This window comes from Cherax quadricarinatus, chromosome 19 (assembly GCF_038502225.1).
Source record: "Cherax quadricarinatus isolate ZL_2023a chromosome 19, ASM3850222v1, whole genome shotgun sequence".
Classification (NCBI taxonomy): Eukaryota; Metazoa; Arthropoda; class Malacostraca; order Decapoda; family Parastacidae; genus Cherax; species Cherax quadricarinatus.
Genome location: NC_091310.1, coordinates 39,048,673 through 39,067,533, shown reverse-complemented (window position 1 = coordinate 39,067,533; position 18,861 = coordinate 39,048,673). Strand labels below are relative to the sequence as shown.

At 39.1% G+C, this 18,861-nt stretch overlaps 1 protein-coding gene across 1 annotated transcript in view; it reads left to right on the top strand.

Annotated features, from left to right (window-relative positions):
- RhoGAP71E (Rho GTPase activating protein at 71E) overlaps positions 1 to 18,861 on the top strand; it is a gene marked incomplete in the record, with an annotated part of 184,455 nt that overhangs the window by 157,902 nt on the left and 7,692 nt on the right. The window contains 2 exon segments of the mRNA XM_070086688.1: positions 1,978 to 2,097; positions 16,885 to 17,038. Of these exon segments, the coding sequence (XP_069942789.1) occupies positions 1,978 to 2,097; positions 16,885 to 17,038 (274 nt within the window).

Genomic DNA, 18,861 nt, shown 5'->3' with positions numbered 1-18,861 from the left:
ACAAATATGGTTACAAAATTATAACTTGTAAAATATGAAGAAATACAAAAATCAATTAATCTGACAAAAAGAACTTGAGAAAAAGCAGTCCTCTTTAGCAACATAAAAACTGTGACAGTAACATTTCTTGGCAGTGCACCCAAAAAATTATCCTACTGCAGCATGGGGACCAAGTATATTTCAGAGCTTCCAAAGGTACTCTTTGTAAAATTTATTATTTAGCATCACCAGGGTTTATATCTTTCTTTCAACACACCGGCCGTATATTGTAATCTTACCAGTAATTCAGCATAAATGTCTAGGAGCCTTTTAAGTTTTTCGTAGTTGAAAGAATTGTAATCAGAATCAGTATTAGCTTTTTGCTTGATCATGATACTCTGTCTCCATTATTTTGTTTTGTTTCTTTGGCCTCCCTACAAAATAAACATTGACATTAGTAAAGCTAATACTGGTACCATTAATCACTTCCCTTTTTATTTTCTGTGTCCCTTCATTTGCCATATTCAAACTCTTGTCACATATCTTGCCATGGGTTCAAACCCCACCCATTCCATGATTTATCCATCTTATTTTGGTTTGCCTTACCTTCTTGGAGAGCACCAGGTGGTCCAAATCTGCCTATCCACCCTTCCAAGCACAAAAGTCTCACATCTCTTACTTTGGATTTGTGCTTGCCCTTTGAACATTTTCAGTTGCCTACATATTACTGCAGTGTACTGCACATTAAAGGCTTCAGAGTCTGTTTCAATGCTATGGCAGCTGTTTTTTTTTCAAAATAGTGATCCAAGGACACTGGAGATTATTTTCTCAGCAAATTTGTATGGAATTCTTAATACTGCTAGCTGCAGTGATACCATGTTTGCTTTCACAATCCAAAGTGTGCTAAAAAGTGATCTAGTTTGATTCTAAATCCTGTAGTATTTTTCATGTGATGAAAGTTGTTGCATCCTCATCAGATAGAGCTCATCATCTCCTGATCCTTGAACATGCTGATATTCTAAGCCAGGGGTTCACAAACTTTTTAGATCATTCACCCCCCTTCCTAACTAAGATGAAAATCTAAGCACCCCTCATCTCCTTTGTCACTCAGACTTGGTGTTTATGACCACATACTTTGACACACATCCATTACCTTCATACTCCACTGATGTGTACTAATTTATTTAAAATGAAAGATGTCGAATATCTCTGAAATTTTATAAAAAAAAAAAAAAAGGCCTATATTAAATGCGAATTCTGTCATGATTTTTGATTACACACCCCAGGAGGTCAGCTTGTGCACACCTCAGGGTTGGCATGCTCCACAGTTAGGACCCATTGTTCTAGGCAGTAAACTCAGACTCTGCTTTCTCTGTACTTGAGTTCAAGACCTTCCACTCTCCCTTTTCAAGCTTTTCCCAGTGCTGTTACAGTACCTTAGAGCCTTTACCAGTCATTGGTCTGAGTCAGTAAGAAAGTGTCTTCATTCAAATTACGGTTGTGTGCCTGGCCTTCTAACTTTCATCACTGTCAGTTTGGTAAATGCTAATTCAAGTAGAAATCTATGTTTGAATAAACATTTGTAGGTTTAATATACACATGAAATTGGAAAAACAGTAGTGATATTAAATAAAGATTACTAACATGTTGGATCTAGTGAGAAGGTCAACAGGCTTCCAGTACATTGCCACACATTCATTAACAGATATAACATAAACATATAAATAAACAACATATACAGTATATTCATTTAGTATTTGGATAAGGAATTGTCTTTCAGCATTTTGGTTTTGAGGAATTTCCTGTGCAAATTATAAGTTATGAATAATATAGTGAATTTATAAATTATAAGAAGGCCAAAGGTAAGTAAGGGCTATAGAAGTTGTAATAAATCTCCATCATTTAGCCAAAGTCACATTACCTTGACTGGTAGTAAACTCCAGTATAATAATGAATGTTGTGGAAATGGAGTGTTTTGCTATATATAATGTGCCACAGGGTAATGGGCAGGACAGCAGCAGTGGCAGCTCACACTCAGCCCTTCGTATGACCCTGGATGAGCTGCGTCAAGTCAACCGCTACGCTGAGAGTACCAAGAGCCTTTCCTACCTGCCCCAGGTCAGCAGGAAGATGCATAAACCAACATTTTCTATAGCAATCTACCTGTACACATTACATAATTGTAAAATAAAACCTAGTTAATTTTTCATTATTCATTTACAAAAGGGCATTATTAGACTCATTCATGTGCGGTGCAGTACTGTATAACAATTTCTTTAAATTTTTTTTTTTTAAATAAACAAGTATGCAACAATACGCATTGTTTTTAAGTGTCTTAAGATTTTGATTTTTTACAACATTTTACATTTCTAAGTCAATTTGCAAATTTGGGGTAATAGATTTTTTATGCATTTATTTAGAGCTTAGATAAAAGAACAGAAAAACAAGCCAAGAATTAAAAATATGTATTTTTTTTTTTAAATGGTAAAGTATGTATGCTCATGTGTGATTACTCATTCTAGGAGCAGGGTTGTACCTGTGCTGTCTCACCTTCAGTATTTTATATAAACTTTTAGTATTTAGTAGGTGTTGCACCATTTAATGTAGTTTGTGTATATACTCAGTCTACACACACACACGTACGGGTAGACTGCTTAACTAATTTTCATTACAGTACAGTATATGATTTACTTTATATATAACTACTGATAACGCCATGAGGAAGTGGAGAAGAATGCTTTTTCTATAAGCCATGCGTGTTGTAAGAGGCGACCAAAATGCCGGGAGCAATCTATGAAGGTTGAGGTGAATCATAGAATTGATGAAGGGAAAAAGTTGAGTGGTGCACTTAGGAGTTTGTGGAGACAAAGAACTTTGTCCGTGGAAGCAAAGAGGGAAATGTATAAAAATATAGTTGTACCAATGCTCTTGTATGGGTGTGAAGCATGGGTAGTGGAGGTTGCAACACGGAGAAGGCTGGAGGCAGTGGAGATGTCATGTCTGAGGGCACTGTATGGTGTGAATATAATGCAGAGAACACGTAGTTTGGAAATTAGGTGTGGTATTACCAAAACTATTATTGAGAGAGCTGAGGAGGGGTTGTTGAAGTGGTTTGGACATGTGAAGAGGGTGGAACAAAATAGAACGACTTTGAGAGTGTATAAATCTGTGGTGGAGGGAAGGCAGGGTAGGGGTCAACTTAGGAAAGGTTGGAGGGAGGGGGTAAAGGTGGTTTTGTGTGCAAGGGGCTTGGACTTCCAGCAAGCATGTGTGAATGTGTTTGATAGGAGTGAATGGAGACAAATGGTTTTTAGGACTTGATGTACTGTTGGAGTGTGAGCACGGTAACATTTATGAAGGGATTAGGGAAACTGGCAGGCCAGACTTGAGTCCTGGAGATGGGAAGTACAGTGTCTGCACTCTGAAGGAGGGGTGTTAATTTTGCAGTTTTATAATTGTAGTGTAAGCACACCTCTGGCAAGACAGTGATGGAGTGAATGATAATGAAAGTTTTTCTTTTTTGAGCCACCCTACCTTGGTGGGAGACGGCCGATGTGTTAATAATAAAAAATAAAAACAAAATTATTTTTTTTATACTGTAGATTGATGCTGTTGAAAATTCAGCTTCTGTACCAAAAGCATGTTATCTTCCTTATTCAGCAGTGGTTATCAACCAGGTCTCGTGTGGTAGTGACATCATGTGCTTGGTAAATAAAGCCGATCACTAAATCTTTATTAGCTTAAGGCTTCTTAGTGTTTGAAAGATCAAAACCAATGGCTATCCCCTTTTAGCAAGATGATTGTTAAGATGATGAGTGGAATATTCTCTTCAGCAGAATAATTAAGAAGGCAAGTTGTAGACCATCCTTAGCAAGAGGTATTTTTAAGGAGATAGCAAAGAGTGGAACAGCACAGTTTTGCAAAATAGTTTTAAGTAGGTGGGAAGGGAACATAACATTTTGAAAGCTGGTTTTTAAGTAGGAGATAAGTTTGAGAGAACAAGCAGGCTAGATTTCACAAGTTAAACGTTTTGGTGAACATTGGGAATGGTTAGAGATAATTTCATAACGACGACAACTGACGAGGCTGCAAGTGTTGGTGAAGAGGTGGCTGCCTCTTATCGAGATGTTTGAAGAATATTATAGACTAAAACACCCTAAGAGGTTTAGCACTCGTGTATTAATATGCTATACATATGCAGATGGGTAGGGCAGTGCCTGCATTCTAAAGTCAGTAGGGTGGGGGGGGGTGGGATTGCAAACCGATTGTGATGATAGGTACACTTCTGAAAAGACAGTAATTAGGTCAACTTGCCTTGGTGGGAGATCTGCCTGGAAGGAGTTTCAGGGGTCAGCCTGATCTGTGTTCAGGCTGAGGGGGAAAAAAAAATGCTCACGCGTGCACACACAGGAGCTATGACTCAACCCCTGCAACCACAAATAGGTGAGTGCACACACACATACACGTGCGTGCGCTTAGATATATCCAGTGGACATTTATATGTAATTTGCATAGTTATGTTCCTGAAAACTGTGCTATCAGTTTCTGTGTCTGGAGTGAAAAATATGAGAAAAACAGAGTTGCATTCCTCAAACTTCCAAAAAAAAATACAGACAAATGTTTTCTGTCTTAATTCTTTGAAAAAATAATACTTTTTTCTTTCTAATTTTGTTTGCATGTGTGCACATGTGTATGTGTGCGCGTGTGTGTGAGCACGTGCATGTGCGTGTTTTGGAAGTGGTAGTTGGAGTGTGGAACATGGTTGCCTCCCAGGGTGCCATGTGCGTATTTGCCCCAACACCATGTGCTGTGCCACATGCATCACTAGCATTGCCTGTAGTGTGCTACCAATGCTAAATGCAATACCACCATAATTACTATTTCAATCACTGGCTGGTGTTGGCTCTCATGATTTACCCTAACCCCTGGCACAACACCAGAGTGAACCAGCACATATATTGATGCTTCACAGATAAATATTTATCCTTGCTATCACTTGTATTATAGACAGTGGTCGTGAAATCAATCTTGCCCTCATTGTCATCATTACTAATCTGTGCCTAAACCATGGGAGACTGTTAATTTTTGCTTATGCTTTGGATTTGCTGAGGCCAGAGGTAAATGATAGCAGGTCATCATGGTTTTCAGTGCTGTTCTTGGGGCTTCCCTGTCATTTTTTGTCTTAAAGCCATAGACTCTTTCCAGTATCACTCTCCTCACTGTCAGATTGACCTTGGTCGAAGAATAACATGTTAATTTGCTTCTGAATAAGGGGAATATGCCGGCACACCATTTTGGACTGATATGCTGTTCCTGTGTGACACTGTAGAAGCCTCGATTTTCTGTATACTGTGCTCACCCACCATGCAGAATTCTGGCATAAATTTATCATTGTAGGTGTAGTGAACTGTCAAAAGTGCTTGGAATAAAATACCCCGATGGGAAAAAAATTATGGCTAAGTTTTTTCTCAGTAGAGAATCAGGTCCAGGAAATTGTTGATTTAGCTAGGAGATTGTGAGGAAACTTTCAGAAAGCTGTTGAAAAGCCCAGAAGAAGTGTTGGTGGAGCTCTGTTCTTAAATAGAATGAGGCAGATAACAGAAGATGTGGAAAGAACAACCACCTGCCAATAATTAGCCAACATTGCAAAAGTTACATGAGCAGTTCCATATTCTTGATAGAATTGCAGACTTTTTCACTGAAGCGGACCCTGACACATCTAGAAGCACTGCTCTGAAGCGGAATCTACAGTAGCAACAGCTGAAGATGCCTTACCATCAGTTGTATAAAATACAGCAGGGTTCAACAGACCAGAGATACTTTACAGAATACCTGATCACTCCAGTACAGCTATCACCTAATGAAAACACTGCATCAATACTAGTGCAAGAACCTTGGCCATCTACCTTAACCTACAATCCCCCTCAGCCCAATAGGGCCACACCATCCCTCTCCACCTCTTTTGAAATTATTGACATACACCAACATCCAGAATTTAAAGTTAGGAAAAATTGACTTACAGTTTGTAACCTTTTTAGCTACAAATATTGTTTGAATTATGAACGCCTCACTACATCCAACTACAGTTACGCTCTTGTTTTTAGAATTATGAGACCTGAAAGAATTAGTTGGCAGTTTTGGAGGTCCTAGGAATGTAACGCTATTTTTTTTTTTTTTTTTTTTTTTTTTTTTTTTTAAAAAAGTCGGCCGAGTCCCACCGAGCCGGGGTGACCCAAAAAAGAAAGAAAATCCCCAAAAAGAAAATACTTTCATCATCATTCAACACTTTCACCACACTCGCACATTATCACTGTTTTTGCAGAGGTGCTCAGAATACAACAGTCTAGAAGCATAAACATATAAAGATACACAACATATCCCTCCAAACTGCCAATATCCCAAACCCCTCCTTTAAAGTGCAGGCATTGTACTTCCCATTTCCAGGACTCAAGTCCGACTATATGAAAATAACCGGTTTCCCTGAATCCCTTCACTAAATATTACCCTGCTCACACTCCAACAGATCGTCAGGTCCCATATATTCTTCAGGTCATTTTGAGATATTTTTATTTACATACTGTTTTCAGAAATGTAACTGCTTTGTTAAGCAAGGGTCAATTGTTTATAATTTTGTGTGTGATTATTTATTATATATATTTTTTTTTTTTATTATCACACTGGCCGATTCCCACCAAGGCAGGGTGGCCCCAAAAAGAAAAACTTTCACCATCATTCACTTCATCACTGTCTTGCCAGAAGGGTGCTTTACACTACAGTTTTTAAACTGCAACATTAACACCCCTCCTTCAGAGTGCAGGCACTGTACTTCCCATCTCCAGGACTCAAGTCTGGCCTGCCGGTTTCCCTGAACCCCTTCATAAATGTTACTTTGCTCACACTCCAACAGCACGTCAAGTATTAAAAACCATTTGTCTCCATTCACTCCTATCAAACATGCTCACGCATGCCTGCTGGAAGTCCAAGCCCCTCGCACACAAAACCTCCTTTACCCCCTCTCTCCAACCTATCCTAGGCCGACCCCTACCCCGCCTTCCTTCCACTACAGACTGATACACTCTTGAAGTCATTCTGTTTCGCTCCATTCTCTCTACATGTCCGAACCATCTCAACAACCCTTCCTCAGCCCTCTGGACAACAGTTTTGGTAATCCCGCACCTCCTCCTAACTTCCAAACTACGAATTCTCTGCATTATATTCACATCACACATTGCCCTCAGACATGACATCTCCACTGCCTCCAGCCTTCTCCTCGCTGCAACATTCATCACCCATGCTTCACACCCATATAAGAGCGTTGGTAAAACTATACTCTCATACATTCCCCTCTTTGCCTCCAAGGACAAAGTTCTTTGTCTCCACAGACTCCTAAGTGCACCAATCACACTTTTCCCCTGTGATTATATATATATATATATATATTTTTTTTTTTTTTTTCAACAAGTCGGCCGTCTCCCACCGAGGCAGGGTGACCCAAAAAAGAAAGAAAATCCCCAAAAAGAAAATACTTTCATCATCATTCAACACTTTCACCACACTCGCACATTATCACTGTTTTTGCAGAGGTGCCCAGAATACAACAGTCTAGAAGCATACACATATAAAGATACACAACATATCCCTCCAAACTGCCAATATCCCAAACCCCTCCTTTAAAGTGCAGGCATTGTACTTCCCATTTCCAGGACTCAAGTCCGACTATATGAAAACCGGTTTCCCTGAATCCCTTCACTAAATATTACCCTGCTCACACTCCAACAGATCGTCAGGTCCCAAGTACCATTCGTCTCCATTCACTCCTATCTAACACGCTCACGCACGCTTGCTGGAAGTCCAAGCCCCCTTACCCACAAAACCTCCTTTACCCCCTCTCTCCAACCCTTTCGAGGACGACCCCTACCCCGCCTTCCTTCCCCTATAGATTTATATGCTTTCCATGTCATTCTACTTTGATCCATTCTCTCTAAATGACCAAACCACCTCAACAACCCCTCTTCTGCCCTCTGACTAATACTTTTATTAACTCCACACCTTCTCCTAATTTCCACACTCCGAATTTTCTGCATAATATTTACACCACACATTGCCCTTAAACAGGACATCTCCACTGCCTCCAACCGTCTCCTCGCTGCTGCATTTACCACCCAAGCTTCACACCCATATAAGAGTGTTGGTACTACTATACTTTCATACATTCCCTTCTTTGCCTCCATAGATAACGTTTTTTGACTCCACATATACCTCAACGCACCACTCACCTTTTTTCCCTCAATTCTATGATTAACCTCATCCTTCATAAATCCATCCGCCGACACGTCAACTCCCAAGTATCTGAAAACATTCACTTCTTCCATACTCCTCCTCCCCAATTTGATATCCAATTTTTCTTTATCTAAATCATTTGACACCCTCATCACCTTACTCTTTTCTATGTTCACTTTCAACTTTCTACCTTTACACACATTCCCAAACTCATCCACTAACCTTCGCAATTTTTCTTTAGAATCTCCCATAAGCACAGTATCATCAGCAAAAAGTAACTGTGTCAATTCCCATTTTGAATTTGATTCCCCATAATTTAATCCCACCCCTCTCCCAAACACCCTAGCATTTACTTCCTTTACAACCCCATCTATAAATATATTAAACCATGGTGACATTACACATCCCTGTCTAAGACCTACTTTTACCGGGAAGTAGTCTCCCTCTCTTCTGCACACCCTAACCTGAGCCTCACTATCCTCATAAAAACTCTTTACAGCATTTAATAACTCACCACCTATTCCATATATTTGCAACATCTGCCACATTGCTCCTCTATCCACTCTATCATATGCCTTTGCTAAATCCATAAATGCAATAAAAACTTCCCTATCTTTATCTAAATACTGTTCACATATATGCTTCAATGTAAACACCTGATCTACACATCCCCTACCCACTCTAAAACCTCCTTGCTCATCCGCAATCCTACATTCTGTCTTACCTCTAATTCTTTCAATTATAACCCTACCGTACACTTTTCCTGGTATACTCAGTAAGCTTATTCCTCTATAATTTTTACAGTCTCTTTTGTCCCCTTTCCCTTTATATAAAGGGACTATACATGCTCTCTGCCAATCCCTAGGTACCTTCCCCTCTTTCATACATTTATTAAACAAAAGTACCAACCACTCCAACACTATATCCCCCCCCCCCCTGCTTTTAACATTTCTGTCATGATCCCATCAGTTCCCACTGCTTTATTCCCTTTCATTCTACGTAATGCCTCGCGTACCTCCCCCACACTTACATTCTGCTCTTCTTCACTCCTAAAAGATGGTATACCTCCCTGACCAGTGCATGAAGTTTCTGCCTCTGTTTCTTCCTTAACATTTAAAAGTTCCTCAAAATATTCTCGCCATCTACCTAATACCTCCATCTCCCCATCTACTAACTCCCCTACTCTGTTTTTAACTGACAAATCCATACTTTCCGTAGGCTTTCTTAACTTGTTTAGCTCACTCCAAAATTTTTTCTTATTTTCATTAAAATTTCTTGACAGTGCCTCTCCCACTCTTTCATCTGCTCTTCTTTTGCACTCTCTCACCATTCTCTTTACCTTTCTTTTACTCTTCATATACTCTGCTCTTCTTATAACACTTCTGCTTTGTAAAAACCTCTCATAAGCTACCTTTTTCTCTTTTATTACACCCTTTACTTCATCATTCCACCAATCACTCCTCTTTCCTCCTGCCCCCACCCTCCTATAACCACAAACTTCTGCCCCACATTCTAATACTGCATTTTTAAAACTATTCCAACCCTCTTCAAACCCTCCCCACTACTCATCTTTGCACTAGCCCACCTTTCTACCAATAGTCGCTTATATCTTGCCCGAACTTCTTCCTCCCTTAGTTTATACACTTTCACCTCCCTCTTAATTGTTGTTGCCACCTTCCTCTTTTCCCATCTACCTCTTACTCTAACTGTAGCTACAACTAAATACAGTGGACCCCCGCATAACGATATTAATCCGTTCCTGAGAGCTCATTGTTATGCGAAATTATCGTTATGCGAATGAATTTTCCCCATAAGAAATAATGGAAATGAAATTAATCCATGCAAGACACCCAAAAGTATGAAAAAAAAAATTTTACCGCATGAAATATACATTTTCCTACACAAAGAGAAGGATACATGCACAATAGTAGAGCAGTACATGCACAATATATATTGTGCATGTACTACTATACTAAATGAAGAATAAATGACACTTACCTTTATTGAAGATGCAGCAATGACTGATGAGACAGTGTCCTGGGAGTGCCTTTTCCTCTTGAGTACTGTAGGTCCTGTTTGGTATTTTCTTCCAGAACATGCCTTATCACACTGTGTATGCCACTACGATTCTTAAATCTCTCAAACCAACCTCTGCTGGCTTTAAATTCACCAATACGAGCACTAGTTCCAGGCATTTTTACCAGTTCACCTGGGTGTTAGTCGACTGGTGTGAGTTGCATCCTGGGAGACAAGATTTAAGGACACCAATGGAAATAAGTTAGACAGTCTTCGATGACACTGACTTTTTTGGGTTATCCTGGGTGGCTAACCCTCTGGGGTTAATTGTTTCTTGGTATTCTCAATAAGCCACACCAGCAACGGTGCTACAGCAGCAGCAGCTGACAGTGCTACAGCTACAGCAGCAGCTGACAGTGCTACAGCTACAGCAGCAGCTGACAGTGCTACAGCTACAGCAGCAGCTGACAGTGCTACAGCAGCAGCTGACAGTGCTACAGCAGCAGCAGATGGTGCTACAGCAGCAGCAGACGGTACTACAGCAGCAGCAGACGGTACTACAGCAGCAGCAGCTGACAGTGCTACAGCAGCAGCAGACGGTGCTACAGCAGCAGCAGACGGTGCTACAGCAGCAGCAGACGGTGCTACAGCAGCAGCAGACGGTGCTACAGCAGCAGCAGACGGTGCTACAGCAGCAGCAGACGGTGCTACAGCAGCAGCAGATGGTGCTACAGCAGCAGCAGCTGACAGTGCTACAGCAGCAGCAGAAGCAGCTGACAGTGCAGCAGCAGCAGCATCAGCAGCAGATGGTGCTACAGCAGCAGCAGATGGTGCTACAGCAGCAGCAGATGGTGCTACAGCAGCAGCAGACGGTACTACAGCAGCAGCAGCAGCTGATGGTGGTACTACAGCAGCAGCAGCTGACGGTGCTACAGCAGCAGCAGCAGCTGACAGTGCTACAGCAGCAGCAGACGGTGCTACAGCAGCAGCTGACAGTGGTACAGCAGCAGCAGCAGCATTTTAGTTGACTTTTACAACACGCATGGCTTACGGAGGAAAGATTCTTATTCCACTTCCCCATGGATATAAAAGGAAAAGTAATAAGACCAAGAACTATTAAGATAAAATCAAAGAAAACTCAGATGAGTGTGTATAAATAAATGTGTACATGTATGTGTAGTGTGACCTAAGTGTAAGTAGAAGTAGCAAGACATACCTGTAATCTTGCATATTTATGAGACAGACAAAAGATATCAGCAATCCTACCATCATGTAAAACAATAACAGGCTTTTGTTTTACACTCACTTGGCAGGACGGTAGTACCTCCCTGGGTGGTTGCTGTCTACCAACCTACTACTAATAAATAAATAAATAAATAAATAAATAAATAAATAAATAAATATATATATATATATATATATATATATATATATATATATATATATATATATATATATATATATATATATATATATATATTATATGCGCATGCCAAGTGAGTGTAAAACGAAAGCCTATGATTGTTTTACATGGTAGGATTGCTGATGTCTTTTGTCTGTCTCATAAATATGCAAGATTACAGGTATGTCTTGCTACTTCTACTTACACTTAGGTCACACTACACATACATGTACACATTTATTTATACACACTCATCTGAGTTTTCTTTGATTTTATCTTAATAGGTCTTGGTCTTATTACTTTTCCTTTTATATCCATGGGGAAGTGCAATAAGAATCTTTCCTCCGTAAGCCATGAGTGTTGTAAAAGTCAACTAAAATGCCGGGAACAATGGGCTAGTAACCCCTTTTCCTGTAAAGATTACTAAAAAGAATAAGAAATTGTCAAAGTGGGAAGTCTGAATGTGCGTGGATGTTGTGCAAATGATAAGAAAGAGATGATTGTGGATGTTATGAATGAGAAGAAACTGGATGTCCTGGCTTTAAGTGAAACAAAGCTGAAGGGGGTGGGAGAGTTTCAATGGAGAGGAATAAATGGAATTAGGTCAGGGGTTTCAAATAGAGTTAGAGCTAAAGAAGGAGTAGCAATAATGTTGAAGGATAAGTTATGGCAGGAAAAGAGGGACTATAAATGTATTAATTCAAGGATTATGTGGAGTAAAATAAAGTTTGGATGTGAAAAGTGGGTTATAATAAGCGTGTATGCACCTGGAGAAGGGAGAAGTGTAAAGGAGAGAGAGAGAGAGATTTTGGAAAATGTTGAGTGAATGCGTGGGGAGTTTTGAATCAAGTGTGAGAGTAATGGTGGTTGGGGATTTCAATGCTAAAGTGGGTAAAAATGTTATAGAGGGAGTAGTAGGTAAATTTGGGGTGCCAGGGGTAAATGTAAATGGGGAGCCTTTAATTGAGCTATGTGTAGAAAGAGATTTGGTAATAAGTAATACATATTTTATGAAAGAGGATAAATAAATATACAAGGTATGATGTAGCACGTAATGAAAGTAGTTTATTAGATTATGTATTGGTGGATAAAAGGTTGATGGGTAGGCTCCAGGATGTACATGTTTATAGAGGGGCAACTGATATATCGGATCATTATTTAGTTGTAGCTACAGTTAGAGTAAGAGGTAGATGGGAAAAGAGGAAGGTGGCAACAACAAGTAAGAGGGAGGTGAAAGTGTATAAACTAAGGGAGGAGGAAGTTCGGGTGAGATATAAGCGACTATTGGCAGAAAGGTGGGCTAGTGCAAAGATGAGTAGTAGGGGGGTTGAAGAGGGTTGGAATAGTTTTAAAAATACAGTATTAGAATGTGGGGCAGAACTTTGTGGTTATAGGAGGGTGGGGGCAGGAGGAAAGAGGAGCGATTGGTGGAATGATGAAGTAAAGGGTGTGATAAAAGAGAAAAAGGTAGCTTATGAGAGGTTTTTACAAAGCAGAAGTGTTATAAGAAGAGCAGAGTATATGGAGAGTAAAAGAAAGGTAAAGAGAGTGGTGAGAGAGTGCAAAAGGAGAGCAGATGATAGAGTGGGAGAAACACTGTCAAGAAATTTTAATGAAAATAAGAAAAAAATTTGGAGTGAGTTAAACAAGTTAAGAAAGCCTACGGAAAGTATGGATTTGTCAGTTAAAAACAGAGTAGGGGAGTTAGTAGATGGGGAGACGGAGGTATTAGGTAGATGGCGAGAATATTTTGAGGAACTTTTAAATGTTAAGGAAGAGAGGGAGGCAGTAATTTCATGTACTGGTCAGGGAGGTATACCATCTTTTAGGAGTGAAGAAGAGCAGAATGTAAGTGTGGGGGAGGTACGCGAGGCATTACATAGAATGAAAGGGGGTAAAGCAGCTGGAACTGATGGGATCATGGCAAATGTTAAAAGTAGGGGGGGATATAGTGTTGGAGTGGTTGGTACTTTTATTTAATAAATGTATGAAAGAGGGGAAGGTACCTAGGGATTGGGGGAGAGCATGTATAGTCCCTTTATATTAAGGGAAAGGGGACAAAAGAGACTGTAAAAATTATAGAGGAATAAGTTTACTGAGTATACCAGGAAAAGTGTACGGTAGGGTTATAATTGAAAGAATTAGAGGTAAGACAGAATGTAGGATTGCGGATGAGCAAGGAGGTTTCAGAGTGGGTAGGGGATGTGAAGATCAAGTGTTTACATTGAAGCATATATGTGAACAGTATTTAGATAAAGGTAGGGAAGTTTTTATTGCATTTATGGATTTAGAAAAGGCATATGATAGAGTGGATAGAGGAGCAATGTGGCAGATGTTGCAAGTATATGGAATAGGTGGTAAGTTATTAAATGCTGTAAAGAGTTTTTATGAGGATAGTGAGGCTCAGGTTAGGGTGTGTAGAAGAGAGGGAGACTACTTCCTGGTAAAAGTAGGTCTTAGACAGGGATGTGTAATGTCACCATGGTTGTTTAATATATTTATAGATGGGGTTGTAAAGGAAGTAAATGCTAGGGTGTTCGGGAGAGGGGTGGGATTAAATTTTGGGGAATCAAATTCAAAATGGGAATTGACAGAGTTACTTTTTGCTGATGATACTGTGCTTATGGGAGATTCTAAAGAAAAATTGCGAAGGTTAGTGGATGAGTTTGGGAATGTGTGTAAAGGTAGAAAGTTGAAAGTGAACATAGAAAAGAGTAAGGTGATGAGGGTATCAAATGATTTAGATAAAGAAAAATTGGATATCAAATTGGGGAGGAGGAGTATGGAAGAAGTGAACGTTTTCAGATATGTACTTGGGAGTTGACGTGTCGGCGGATGGATTTATGAAGGATGAGGTTAATCATAGAATTGATGAGGAAAAAGAGGTGAGTGGTGCATTGAGGTATATGTGGAGTCAAAAAACGTTATCTATGGAGGCAAAGAAGGGAATGTATGAAAGCATAGTAGTACCAACACTCTTATATGGGTGTGAAGCTTGGGTGGTAAATGCATCAGCGAGGAGACAGTTGGAGGCAGTGGAGATGTCCTGTCTAAGGGCAATGTGTGGTGTAAATATTATGCAGAAAATTCGGAGTGTGGAAATTAGGAAAGGGTGTGGAGTTAATAAAAGTATTAGTCAGAGGGCAGAAGAGGGGTTGTTGAGGTGGTTTGGTCATTTAGAGAGAATGGATCAAAGTAGAATGACATGGAAAGCATATAAATCTATAGGGGAAGGAAGGCGAGGTAGGGGTCGTCCTCGAAAGGGTTGGAGAGAGGGGGTAAAGGAGGTTTTGTGGGCAAGGGGCTTGGACTTCCAGCAAGCGTGCGCGAGCGTGTTAGGTAGGAGTGAATGGAGACGAATGGTACTTGGGACCTGACGATCTGTTGGAGTGTGAGCAGGGTAATATTTAGTGAAGGGATTCAGGGAAACCGGTTATTTTCATATAGTCGGACTTAAGTCCTGGAAATGGGAAGTACAATGCCTGCACTTTAAAGGAGGAGTTTGAGATATTGGCAGTTTGGAGGGATATGTTGTGTATCTTTATACGTATATGCTTCTAAACTGTTGTATTCTGAGCACCTCTGCAAAAACAGTGATAATGTGTGAGTGTGGTGAAAGTATTGAATGATGATGAAAGTATTTTCTTTTTGGTTATTTTCTTTCTTTTTTATGTCACCCTGCCTCGGTGGGAGACGGCCGACTTGTTGAAAAAAATATATATATGTATATTATATATATATATAATATATATTAAATATAAATAAAATGTGCTGCTTGAGTGAGATCAAGGTAATGTTTAGAAAGGGATTCAGGAGAAACCATTTGCTTGCACTCAAGTTCTAGAGGTGGGAAGAGCAGTCCCTTCATTCTGACGGAGGGATGGAGATGTTGTAGTTGAAGTGGTAATCTGATTGTGATGGCAGCACACTTCTGGAAGGATGGCAGATGAGTGAATGTTGGAGAATGTGTTTTCTTTGGGTCACCCTGCCTTGGCAGGAGACAGCCAATGTGTGCATGCATGCACACATGGACACACATGCATGGAACTTCAGTGTGTCATGAACATTTGTCATAGGCAGACTAAGACAGGAGACTGGGTGATCTGTATACAGTAGTTCAATCTCAGTCTGAGATTCTCTTCAGCAGTAATTATAAAGACTGATATTAGGAGTTTATATTTTACTGAGAATTTTAAATAGAAAGTAATATTGCCTATAAATATTAGAATTGTGTCAAAAATTCCTGTGTAGAAAGCATTGACATCTTACCTAATCTGGCATTCAGCAAGGCTCTTGTGTGGGAAAATAAAACTTAAAAATTGAATTCACACTACATGTGCAAATCCTAAATTGGATATTTGTAGGCATGAGACGGACTGAGAGGCTCATTGCTCATATGCAGTTGCTTTATTTTTAAGGTGTTTGTGTTATATATTTTTTATAATCTTTTTCTTTACTTTTTTAATTTGTTGAATCTTTGCTTTAACATTAATCTGCATGTCTTGCCTACTTACATTTATAGCAGCAGCAGTAGTAGTAGTAGTAGTAATTTTTATTATATAAAGCTTTTTTTTATTGTAGTGCAAAACTGAGTTAGTTTTTAATTAGTCACTACAGTGTATAAATATTGCTTAAAATTTTTATTTGAGTACTATTTTATTGTAATGTTTTTTTGTTATAAATCCTGCTTAACCAGGGATAATTGAGGAATTTTGTTTATATAACCTAATAGTTTATGCTCATTCCTTGTAATTAGCATTTTTTGTTTTGCTGTTATTTTCTTAGGATTTTCAGCTTATATACTATCTTTTCTCATTTGGAAAAGAATTGACATTCTTTGTAAGTGGTTATTATTGGAAAGAGATAAAACTCCTTGAAATAGTTCTTTTCTTGAAATCATAACAGTAACATCTTAGAAAAACAAACACTAGTGATCCTTCCTATAATTATGGTTCAGTATTATAAATGTTAGTTTACATTTAAGAATAAATTAACATATAATAATTAACAAATTAATCTTGAAGATATTAAATATTTATTCTGTAATAATAAACAAGGTTTGTAATTTTATTAAGTATTAACATAAGTAGTCATAGTTGTACTATGGATATTTTTAGTGGTAAACAAGTCAAACATTGAATAATGTGACTGCTGCACATTCTTTGTTTTAGAGGTTGTATGTTTATTGTTGATTTTGACTCGGACAGGTACATGAAAGACAGACTGAGAGGATGCGGACACGCAGTGAGTGGTTTTTATCTCATTCTCCACATGCATCACCATTAACACCAGTTGATGTTGAATGTCAACCTCATGCTGTTTATATACTGCGCTCAGGATCCATCAATAGACCCCCTTCAGGTTTGCAAAAATCTTTTTACAAATTTCTCAGGGCCTTTAATCTGTTTATTTTATTTGTTGTAACCATTTACCTTCATTTTTCAGGATTTTTTGTGTGCGAGGGGCTTGGACTTCCAGCAGGCATGCGTGAGCGTGTTTGATAGGAGTGAATGGAGACAAATGGTTTTTAATACTTGACGTGCTGTTGGAGTGTGAGCAAAGTAACATTTATGAAGGGGCTCAGGGAAACCGGCAGGCCGGACTTGAGTCCTGGAGATGGGAAGTACAGTGCCTACACTCTGAAGGAGGGGTGTTAATGTTGCAGTTTAAAAACTGTAGTGTAAAGCACCCTTTTGGCAAGACAGTGATGGAGTGAATGATGGTGAAAGTTTTTCTTTTTCGGGCCACCCTGCCCTGGTGGGAATCGGCCAGTGTGATAATAATGATGATAAAAAAAAAATTTCCCCTTGTGTTTGAAAGTGATACAACTTTCATTAAAATACTTTGGTGTTTATCAAAGCATTCCATATTAATTTCTGCATGAAATAAGTTGCTCATTGTTTTGTTTAGGGTCTTTGCATCCTCCACAAACACAATCTTATACAGGAGGCCCCCCACTTATACAGCAAGTAGGCTCTGGGCTTCTGTTGTAAATCTAAAATCACTGTAAAGTGAATCAGTCTTTTTTTCACTTTCAAATGCATGTAAAAGCCTGATAACATGTTTATACTATCATATATTAAGTGAGCAGTACAGCTAGGCTAAAAAAAAATGCATATACAGTTCACACATTACTTCACCTTAAATATTTTCGTTGTTAGCTTATAGCAAGTGATGAATATATTTATTGTAGGAATTCTGAATAAATGAGGAATGAGTATAATTGAAAACTGCTGTATCAGTGAAATGCTGTAAAGTGGGGCATGCGTGTAGGTTTATTCCTTCTGGCAGATAATTTAGTATATTACAACTATCATGGCAAGCATAGATTCTTGTGGCACTCCACTAGTGACATATTCCCATGAGGATATTTTCTGTGTATCACTATTTGTACGTATTTATCTTTGAAATAGAATCTCTTGTCCCTGCAAGAGGTTTTGCTTTGATGCCTCCTACATTTTGTGGTTTCATGAAGAGCTATTACCATTCTTGAAATCTAAGTATCTGCCCATCCATTTCTTTTTTAAATAGTTTCACCAACTACAGTGGTACCGTGACTTATGAGTGCCCTAACTTATGAGTTTTCTGAGTTACAAGCCGTCACTCGGTCGATTTTTGCTTTGAGTTGCAAGCCAAAATCCAAGTTACGAACGAGCTTCAGATACGGCGCCACTCGCAGGAAATACCGAGGAAATATAAAAAACCTCGATAATAACCAATGTGTGACATCCTTTCAATTTTGATACCACTAGTAGTGTTATCCTGCCAGAATGTTCTATAATGTATGTCCTAAGTAAGGAGAAAATTCTGGAACATGCATAATACATGTTTGGCAGGGCTGGCTGGTTGGGTGGCCAGCTAGCTGGCTGATTTGCTTTGGCTCTATCTCCTGTCTGTCTGTATCTATCTGTCTGTGTGTGTCTTTCTGTCTGTCTCTGTATATCTCTATCTCACAGGTACACATAAATACAGTTATACATATTGTAAAAAAATCCAAAGTGCTATACTATGCTTGTAGATATAAGGCATAATAAACATGACTGGCAAGTAATGCACATTTTCACTTGTTCAGGAATCAGAAAAGTCATCGATTCTGCATCGTGTGTAATACCTGTTGGTTCATAAGTGGCTTTCTATCTGAGACAGACAAGTAGAGAGACAAGAAGACAGAAACACAGGCAGAC